Below are 10,841 nucleotides of genomic sequence, written 5' to 3' on the forward strand. Positions count from 1 at the left end.
CAGGCTCCTGAGGGTATATGTCCTCGGCCTCCTGTCCCCTGTGCTGCCTGGCCTGAGACTGAGGGCCATTTCTCAAAGATAGAGGAAGTCTGAGGAGGAGGAGGAGGCTGGCCGCTGTGTGGGAGTTAGGGATCGGGCTGTAATCGTCGCCTTGGGCTCCCTGGGATTGGATCACGGGTTCAGCCTGAGCTGGTGTTGAGCTAGTTCTAGCCTTGGGCATCAGGAAGTAGAAGAGCTCTTTTAAGGATGGTGAGTGAGGCACTCCTGTGTAAGACGTCTGGAGAAGGAGCCTCAGGAAGAACGGACCGGACTGGGATGTTTAGTTGATCTTGTCCTTTTTTAACATTATGTGAGGATGTCCGTCTATCAGTGCAAACAGAGACTCAAACAGAGACTCAGTTCCAGGGGTAAGACCCACACCTTGAGGGCAGGAGCCCAGATCGGGCGATGTTGTTCCCCAAGCAGAGCTCTACTAAGTCTGCCTTTAAATTGCTCCTCTCCTCCACACAGGAGCCATCATGGACTCTGACCTGCATGGCTGACAGCCTCGGACAGTTGACGTTCCCATATTCTCTCTGGATCCGGGCAGCAGCACCCAGCCAAGAGGCGGCCGCAAGCTCACCATGGCTTCGAGCAGCGCGGAGGGCCAACTCCAGAGAATCATCCACGATCTCCAAGGTACGCACCCGCTTCCATCTCTCTGCACCACCAGCAGCAATTTACCGCTTTCATCTTTGTTCACAGTGGGGGCAGCTGGAACCCTCGGGACTCACCGTATTGAAATATCTGAGGCTCAGGTTTCTAGCCCGTGTGAATCTGGGCGAGCTCCCTCGGTTCTTTCTGGGTACGGCAAAGCCAGCTTGTAAACAAAACCAAACACCCCTTTCCTGGACAGGGTCTGATTTCAGTCTTTGACGGCCTGTTAAGTCCTTGGCTGTATCACGAGCCTGTTGGCAGCGATGAGTTAGCGTATTTGGTCGGAATATCCTGCCTTCTTCAAGCAGGAAGGCCGATACCTGGCTGGCTTCTTCTGCTGTTGCACCTGGTCTTGTCTAGCAGATAACCTGTTGCCGGTGACACACTCCAGTCCTGGGGCTCCTGTCTCCCAGACATCCCCGAATCCAGTGTTTCCCAGTGAGAGAGTCTCTGGCTTGTAGCCCTTTGTCTTGTTGGGAAAAGAAAGTCAAGGGCAGATGCAGATAAAACTTCATAGACTCAGGGGAGCTCTGGTGGCTTAGTGACAAGAAGGTGCACTGTAATCCTAGAGGTGCACTGTTCGAAACCACCAGATGCTCTGCCGAGGAAGGAGGAACAATCTCCTCCTGTACCAGTCAGATCTGATTTGACGGTACACACACAAAATAATAAAAAATAAATAAAAATTAAAAAAAAAACAAACTTCATAGACTCAAGATGAACCATGTTCTCCAAATTCTGAGGCCTGAGTTTCTCTCTTTCAAATGATAGCCAAGGGTCAGAATTTTGACAGGGCTGCCACACCCAACCCTCACAGATACCAGAGCCGATCTTGGGGGCCTCTTGGATGCTCTGGCCCTTTCACTGTAACACGCTCCAAAGCTGACCACTTCCTGCATGCCTGCAGAGCTCACGTGACACTTGGCTGGCAGTCCACAGGCCCCGCATCCTCACTGCTCGGGCACCATGGTGACCAGCAGTCTCTCATTCCAGTAGCCATCGGCCCAGCGAGAGCCAGAATACAGTCCTGGTTTTGAAGGTCAGAAGTCAATGAGATAAAAATCTCTTTCTGTGTCTTGTTACCTCCTATTTATAGCGTGGTGTCCCTCTAACAGCCAGTAATCCCGTGGCATTTGGTGTCTGCCCGGCACTGTTCTACATATACCTTATGGGCACCAACTTACTGAGTCCTCATGTTCGGGTTTGTGAGAGAAGTGTCACTGGTAAGCCTGTTTTTTTGTAGGTGAAGAAACAGGGAGAAATGATTAAGTCACTCTGCTTGTGACCACTCACCCCCCTGTCAGTGGCTCAGCCCGAGTTTGAATGTGCTGCTTGAAGCCAGAGCTTGCACTCCTAAACACCCAGTCTCTCCACGCAGCTAAAATGTTAGAGGTTTTTCTTGTCTGTTTTCATCTACATAGAGAGGAAGAGACAGTAAAATCAGAAGCCCTTGCAAATCAGAGTTTGTGACTGGCCTTCCGAGGTTTCTCCACAAAGTTGGCAGCCTCACCTGTGTTTCAGTCCCGTATCCTCAGGGGTTGCTTTGGGACGTTCCTGCCCTCAGGTTCCTTAACGGGAGGGAAGAGGTGGCCTGGAGATGGAGCTTCTGATCCAGGGAGAGATGAGCAGGAAGGGCTGAGCTGGCTCTGGAGAAGACAGGAAGGCCCTCACATCTGTTCAGTTAGCGTGTCCACCCTGGACACTAGGTAGGTCTCGTCAGCTCTGATTTGCTCAGGTGGTTTTGGTGTCTGATACTAGCCCACCGAACACGTGGCCGAGTGTTTTAAAAGTGTCCTTTTTCTCAAGGCCTTGTGTTTTCATGTATTGATCAGTGTTGTAAGAAGGCTATAATCTACCTCATCCGCCACTGGCGGTGCATGCCTACCTGAGGCATCGTGTGCTCTGTGCATCCTTCACACCTGTGAGGGGCGGCTTACTTACCTCCCCAGTAACAGCTGTTCCAGCGGCTTTGCAGCCAGGCTGACTTAGGGCTGGCTCCGACTCTGCCTCTTTTTTTTTTAAGTTTTTTTTATTTTGTGTTTATGTGTACCGACAAATCCGATCTGACTGGTACAGGAGGAGATTGCCCCTCCTTCTCCAGCAGAGCATCTAGTGGATTTGAACCGCAAACCTCTGAGGTTGCAGTGCAGCTTCTTGCCACTAGGCCACCAGAGCTTCCTCCGACTCTGCCTCTTAACTGTGCAAGATATTGGGCAAACCTCTAAGCTTTTCTAGGACGGTTCCTTTACATGCCATGAAAGTTTAATGCTAGCGCTCACTTCTCAAGATTATTGGGAGAATCATATATATATATAAAACTCAGCTGTGCTGCAATCCCAAAGGCACGCAGTTTGAATCTACCAGCCACTCTGAGGGAGAAAGATGGACAGTCTCCTCCAGTGCAGTTAACTGTCTCTGAAAACCCACTGGAGGGTCACCTGCAGGTCAGTTCTAAATCAACTTTGGATTATCAGAGATCGGAGTTGAAAATTTCATATTTCATGCACAAAGACTCTTTCAAATTATCAGACATTTCTAGATCAGAGAAACCTTGGTTGAACATCTTTATCCTGCTTGACAGCAGAAAAGGAGAGCGGTGTTTTTCCAGGATCCCATCCCCTGGCTCTCTTCCAGGCAGCAGCACGTTTTTAAGATTCTGTTCCAGCAACTTTTCTGCCATTTCCTGACGTTTTCCAAGAAGTCAGTGCTGACTAAATTTTCAGCCAGATTTGACTCACCTTCAATTCTAGGCAAGTGTTAGAGACTCCTTTAAAAAAAAATTAGTGATTGTCAGAGAGGACATTTTTATATAGGCAACTCAGCTGGGAAAATTTTTCTCTGTATCAGAACCAGATACAGGTTCTAACAGTTTCTCTCTACAGCAGGAGTAGTGAGTAAGGAGTCAAAAGGTGGCTTCTCCCTTTTCTGCACAGGGAAATAAGAGATTACAGAAATCAGGAGTTGGGCTCTGAGAAACTGGGATTCTTTTTCCAGCTGTTTCTTGCTTCCCGGAATCTCTGGCCAGCGGCTCTGCCTGCTCTAAGCACTCTTCGTCTGCAAAACGGGGGTGATGACACCAGGAGCCCGTGGATTCCAAGTTGGACTTCTTTTTGTTTGTTTGGTTCATATTTTAAGAGCTCTGAAATTGGAATACACCTTAAAATCAATTGCATTTAAGACATGTTAGAACAAGTTAGGCTCTGCTTCCCAGTATTAAGGCAGATGAGAAATACAGTAGATGTTCAGTAAACAAAAATGAATTCTTTTATTGACCAGCTACAGCCTTCAAGGAACCCCAGTGGCATAGTTTGCTACATGCTGCACCACTGATTTTGTTGTTAATGTGCCATGGAATCAAACTGACTTATGGATGATTCTCCAGCGAGTTTTCAGAGGCTATAAGTTGCAACAACAACAATAATATAAGTTGCACAGGAGAAAATTGTCCTTCTCCCTCCCTGAGCACCTGGTAGATTTGAACTGCCTGCTTTTGGGGTTGGTATTGCAGCTCCTTAACGCTAGACGACCAGAGCTCCCCCACTACGAACCAGCAGTTCAGATCCACCAGTTTTACAGCTTCAGTGCTTTGAAGGGTTGCCCATGAGTGGAAATCAATGCAGTGACTGTCGGTTTGATTAATGTTTGTAGATTGAGGGCTAAGTGGTGGGCATCAAAGCTTGCCTAAGACAGTAGTACCCTGGCAGTGAGCTGTCATCAAGGACAGATATGCCCTCAGGCTATCTTGTTCTTCTCTGACTTGGAGTTGTATTCCTTGGACATTTGCATCTAAGTTTCCAAGGAGCTTTGCTGTCAGTGACCACTTAGTTCTCCTACTTCACTCTCTAGTTAGTTACATGTTTGTTTGTTTGTTTGTTGTCTTAAAGATGCTGTGACAGAACTAAGCAAAGAGTTTAAGGAAACAGGGGAGCCCATCACAGATGACAGCACAAACCTGCACAAGTTTTCTTACAAGCTCGAATATCTCCTTCAGGTGAGTGATGGCTGTGAAGTGCTGCTTTGTGCTGTGCTGTCACGCTTCCCTCTTGGGCCGCTCATCAGCCTACAGGATGTGGTTCAGAAAGCTCAGCAGAGTCTTAAACCCTCATCGTTAGACTGAAGGTCAGAGCCTTCCCAGAGAGAGCTCATCCTGGGAAGCAGAATGTTATCTCTAGGCTGATTTAGCAAATCAAGAACATTCTTTAGAGGTTAGGTCACCTTAAAGCAGTCACAAAGTCACTGTGCAGCCGGGACCTTAATTTGTGGGCAGTCAGTCACATACACCTTTGAGGGGTTGGTGAAAGCACAGATTTTTCATCTTAAACAGGTATGTGTATGTGTACACACCAGTCCCCCACTTTGGCTGGTAATTTCTAGGACAGTGTAGACCCTCTGAAGATGACTCAGAGGTCCTGTGGTAGATCCTTGCCAGCAGCAGCAGCATCACCTGGGAGCTCGGAGCTCGTTAGAAAGAAAATCCCACCCTGAGCTACTGTGTTATCACTGGGGATGGACCAGGCAACTGCTTTCACAGACTTGTGGCATAACTTTTATGCCTGCTAAGGTCAGGAAGCACGGTTCTAGAAAACCATGTGCATGTGGAAGAGAGCATGCAACAGAAAATGGCAGGAATAACCAGGAACAAAATGTTAACAAATGACTTTATGGTGGTGATATAGAACATAACATTTTAAAAATTTTTCCTTTGATTCATCTAGATTTCCCATTCACATCTGTATGTATTATTTCTATAATCATAAAAATGGTTTTAAATATAGAAAGGTATACCTGTGCCGTTTGGAAAACCAGTATTTTGCAACCTCACATCCTGGAGAAGAGGCCTTACCTTGGTGAAGGGCGAGCCTTTCCACCTGGTTCTCTGTTGTACACTGTGAAATGTTTGGAGATCTTTTTTTCTCCCTCAATTAAGGCCTTTTTTGCTCTTGGTTGGAAATGACACATTGGTGACATTTGAGTTTTTTGTGTATTTATTTAAACAGAACATTGAAACCTAATATTGTTATATTTCATAATTGTGTGATCTTGAGTTAGTTACTTAGCCTCAGTTTCTTCATCTGTAAACAGGGAGTTAAAACATCCTCATTTTTCAGAATGGTCGAGGATGAAAATAATGCAAATACAGGGCTTAAATCAATGTAAGCAATTGCTGTTACCATTTAAAGGACAGGTGAACAACAGTGAGTTTAGAGCTCTTCGTGTTGTTTATTTTCTTCCCTTGTTTTTTGTCCCCTCCCTCCTCTAAATTTTGTTTATTCTTGTTATTGAGAATATACACCGCAAACCAAACATTAAGTGAGCAGTTTCCCCTTGTCCAGTCAGTGACATTGACTACAGTCTCTTGCTTGTGCTGGTTTTCTCACCCTCCCTTATCTCAATTGTTCCTCCCTCATAGAAACTCACAGTCCACCGTAGTCCTTCCCTCGCCTTTCCAGCTACTGTTGTCAAGCTGATCCTGTGCTGGTAGTTCTTAAAAGAGCATAATGCCCAAGGCTGACCTTTGTTATTAGTTGATTGAAACGATTGTTTGGTTTCCAGAGGATATGTCAGAGGACATATTTAATTTAAGGTTTAAAGTTTCTCTCAGGGCAAAAGTTTCAGGGATTCATCTGCATTTTTTGCCTCCAGAAAATTGGAATCCCCAGGAATTTGAAGTTCTGTTCATTTTCTCCATTGTGAGCAAGATTTCTGCTGTGGACTTTTTGATGACAATTTCAGTGAGGGTAGCTGGATACCTTCCAGTTCTAGAAAAGGAGACAGTTGCTCATAGAGACAACGAGGCCACACATTCCCTAGCCGCCTCCTGGCCCTGGCTCTCCTTCTGCTCTTGCCCCATGTGGATGGACACCCTTTTGTGCCTTGCATGACTGCTTTTGAGTTTATAAGACCCCAGGCACGACTCAGTGAATTAGGAGGTGGAATAGAAGCATTCAACACATTCAACACCCCGTTTAACTGGGGTGCCCTAGGAATCATGACCCTCATCTCTAGACCAAGAAACAAAATCCTAGGAGGTGTAGGATTGTACGTGAATACCATCAGCAGCCACTCTTTTTTTCTTTTTTGGTCATTGTTGTAAATGTATCTGTCACACAACTTTTTCCAGTTCAGCTTTTCCCAGCTCTATAGCTTACTCACAGCAGTTACAATAACTGGTGGTGTAACCTTACCCTGTATGTGATTTTTCTGGCACATTTAACCCTTCCTTCCTTGTGCTACTCCTGTCCCTAGAAACCACTAATAAACTGTGTAGATTTTCTAAACATGTTTGCCTTTTCTCGTTGTGTAAGGAAGGCCATTTAATATTTGTCCTTTTGTGATGGGCTTATTTCACTTAGGCCAGTGTCTGACTAAAGTTCCACCCTCTGCGTGTGGCACATTTTGTATATCTACTCATCCATTGACGGACAGTTAGGCTGCTTCCACGTTTGACTGCTGTGAATAATGCTGCAGGAAACACTGGTGTACAAATCTAATTTTGAGTCTCTTTAATTTTTTAAGTCTTTTTTAATATAGAGTTAGGAGTGAAATTACTGGATCATGTGATAGTTTTAGTTTTTTTGAGGAATCAGTGCACTGTTTTCTACACTGAACATACCATTTTTACATTCCTATCAGCTATGGATAAATGTCCCGATTTTCCTTTACCATCATTAATATTTATTGTTGTTGGGGTTGTTTTTTAAAAAAAAATTATTTTTTAAATATTGGGAGTGAAACAATATCTTTCTGTGGTTTTGATATCCCATGGACCGCCAGAAGAACAACAGGTAAGTCTTGGAAAAGTACGGCCGTGGTGTTCCTTGGAGACAAGATGACAAAGCTTTGTCTCATATACTTTGGACATATTTGCTAGGAGAGGCTGTTCCTTAGAGAAGGACATTGTGTTTGGAAAGGTGGAGGGTTGGCAAAAGAGGAAGGCACTCAACCAGATGAACTGACAATGAGATTGCAGCAACAGACTCAAGCGTTTCAGAACTGCTGAGGCTGGCACAGGATAGGACAGTGTTCAGATCTGTTATTCAGAGTCGCAGTGAACCATACTTGATGCAAGGGCTCCTAACAACAGTGATTAATGGAGGAACTCTGATGGCCTAGTGGGTAGGGAGATGTGTTGCCAACACAAAGACAGGCAGTTCAAATCTACTAGCTGTTCCAACCTAATTTTTTTTTTTTTAAGTTTTAATGCCTACTTAGGGAAGTTGGGTGGCCTATTTTATGATTGTGTTATTGGCTTTGATGTTGTTAATTTGTCTATATGTTATATATAGTTTGGTTATTAGATTCCTGTGGAATATTTGGTTTCTGAAGATGTCCTTCCAGTCAGTAGCTTATCTTGTCACTTTTTTGTTAAAGTCTTTTGAGGAGTACAAGTTGTTGACTTTTTTGTGATTCCTTTTGTTTCTTCAGGGTTTGGCTGTTTGAGCTTTTGTTGTCATATTAGAGAATCCATTGGGGAAAACTAGACCCAACAGAATTATTCTTGCTTATTCTTCCAAGAATTTAATGGTTTTAATTTGCATAATTAGGTTCTTAACTCATTTTTTTAAAATTTGTTTTGCCTCTAGCTTAAGGCATAGTGTGTTTAACTTTTCTGTGTGAGGAAAGCCAGTTTTCCTGGCAGCGAAAAGGGGTAAGAGAAGAAGCTCTACTCTTCCCATGAAATGGATTTAGTGCCCTTGTCACAAATCAGCCTGTTGTAAACGTGCGGGTTTATTTCTGTACTCTCATTTCTGTCCATTCATCTCTGTATCCTGTTACACCAGTACCAAGCTGTGTTGTGTTGTTATGTGCCGTCAAGTTACCTGCAACTCATAGTGACACTACGTATACCAGCCCTAAACCCTGCTCTATGCTGTCACAATCTTACTGTCTCTGATATACCTACATCCGTAATCACTGAATCAATCCATCTCTTGGAGGGTCTTCCTCTCTTGCACTGTCCCTCCACCCTCCCAAGCACGATGTCTCTCTCTAAGGACTGGTTGCTCCTTGCAGCATGTCCAAAGTATGTGTTGTTGTTGTTAAGTGCCATCTAATCGCAGGAGACTCATAGCGACACTATGAGGAAAGTATATGTAGCATGTTTTAAAATCATGAGATATGAGCCCTACTTTGTCCTTTGCTTTCAACATTGTATCAACTGTTTTGGGGCCTCTTACCATTCTATAGATCACTGAGGATTCATTTTTCTATTTCTGTAAAGAAGGCTGTTGGCATTTTGATCAGGATTATGTTGACCCCATAGATGGCTTTGGAAAGTAATAACATCCTAATAATATGAATTATTCCATTCTTACACTGTGGGTGGAAATGTGAAATGATGTAACCACTATGGAAAGTGTTTGGCATTTCCTTAAAAGATGAAAATAGAAATACCGCTTGATCCAGCAAATCCACACGAGGTAAATCTTAATTGGAACTGTGACATGAACAGATATGTGCATCGCTGTATTCTTTCAAAATTATTTGCAGCAGGAAAGGATTAGAAACAACAGCCTTTCCTGTGGAGGAATGCTAAAGAAACTGTGAAGTTTACACACAATGAAGAATCACACACTATTAAAAACAGTAAGGAATTTGTGAAACTCTTTACAGTGGGGAAAGAATTTCAATGAAATCATGCTGAGTGATGTAAGTCAGTCACAAAAGGACAATCACAAAGTAAGACCATTATTATAAAAAGCCAAGCAAAGATTTACATACAAAATCATTTATAGATGGTTATGAGGGAAATAAAAATTAATTAAAAAGGTAAGTTGGGCAAAGAGAAAGACACTATACAATAAAGATTGATCAGGCATAGTTAAAGTATGATTCATATTATAAATCAAAATGTATGAATGATTGAATAAAATAACAGTGTCATTTGTAAACTTTTACTCAAATATAAAATATATAAATAAGAACTCTTGAACCTGTGAAAATGATTGGTTTGAAAAGAATCAGTTATCTATTAAATTTAAGAGATAAAATATAAATAGGTACTTTGTACCATAAAAAAATAGTATGTCTTTCAATCCAGGAACATAGACCACCTTTCCATTTGTTTGTCTGGTCTCCTTCAGTAAGTGTTCAAGAATGGTGTTCCTCCAATCTTAATGTAGTCTTCTTCTTCTTGGTTTCTTTGCTTAACTAATAGCAAATGACTCTTTTAATGGGCTGTTGGATTCTGTTCTTTCTCCAGTTTGATCAGAAGGAGAAGACTACCCTCCTGGGCCACAAGAAGGATTACTGGGATTACTTCTGTGATTGCCTGGGAAAAGTGAAAGGAGTCAGCGACGGCATCCGATTTGTCAAGTCCATTTCTGAGGTGAGCTGAGCACATCAGCCAAGGACCACACATCTCCTCACCTGCCTCAAGCGTCTTTGCAGTGACCTTTACTCACAACCACAGAGTGAAGAAGGGAGGGTTTATGGGTGACTGGCAGGGAGCACTGCTCGGTTTGAGGGCAGCAAGTGGGGAGCACTGGTGGCCTAGTGGTAAGAAGCTGTGCTGGCAAACATAACGCACGTAGTTCACGTTCACCAGCTGCTCTGTGGGACAAAGGCATCACCCAGCCTCTGAAAACCTGCTGGAGGATCTGCCGTGAGTCACTTCCACCTTGACAGCATCTAACAACAACAACAATATAGATGGCAGAGAAGTGACGTCCAGCTCCTCAGTGCCCCTTCACCTCAGGGAGAAACCGCATTAATGAGCATTTCCCCAGCAAAGGAAGAGCTCAGTCTTGAGTCGGTGCACTACACCTTGCCCCATAGTCTGCCTGAGTGGAGAGCAGTTCACATTACAACCTTTGTTCTTCATGATGCCTCCTCCGGGGTGAGGTGGGTACAGCTCAAGACACCTCTGCTTTCTTTTCTTTTTCTTAAGAAAATCTCTTCCCTGAACGAAACTCTTCAAGTTTGTTTCATTGCTGCCCCAGAAGTTTGGATTTAAAAGATGTGATGCTTATCTTTTTTAAAAAAATTAATTTTAATGAAAGTTTACAGAGACTTAGGGTTTCTAGTCATTCATAGTTGCACTTTTCTCCCTTCCCACTCCCTACCCCCAATTCACTTTTCTCTTTGTTGTGTAAAAGAAAAATTCTTTCATTGCTATGCAGTCCCTCCTCCCAAGTCCACTGCAC

The 10,841-nt window shown here is 43.7% G+C and overlaps 1 protein-coding gene across 1 annotated transcript in view; it reads left to right on the forward strand.

The window, feature by feature from the left end:
* The first annotated feature begins 623 nt into the window (after positions 1-623).
* Positions 624-10,841, forward strand: part of FYCO1 (FYVE and coiled-coil domain containing 1) — a 72,278-nt gene continuing 62,060 nt past the window's right edge. Inside the window, exons 1-3 of the mRNA XM_006893047.1 lie at positions 624-678; positions 4,581-4,687; positions 9,899-10,024. Coding sequence (XP_006893109.1) covers positions 624-678; positions 4,581-4,687; positions 9,899-10,024 — 288 coding nt within the window. The remainder of the gene's footprint in view (positions 679-4,580; positions 4,688-9,898; positions 10,025-10,841) is intronic.

This window comes from Elephantulus edwardii, unplaced genomic scaffold (genome assembly GCF_000299155.1).
Source record: "Elephantulus edwardii isolate Elephantulus edwardi_28Jun2011 unplaced genomic scaffold, EleEdw1.0 scaffold00121, whole genome shotgun sequence".
Classification (NCBI taxonomy): domain Eukaryota; kingdom Metazoa; phylum Chordata; class Mammalia; order Macroscelidea; family Macroscelididae; genus Elephantulus; species Elephantulus edwardii.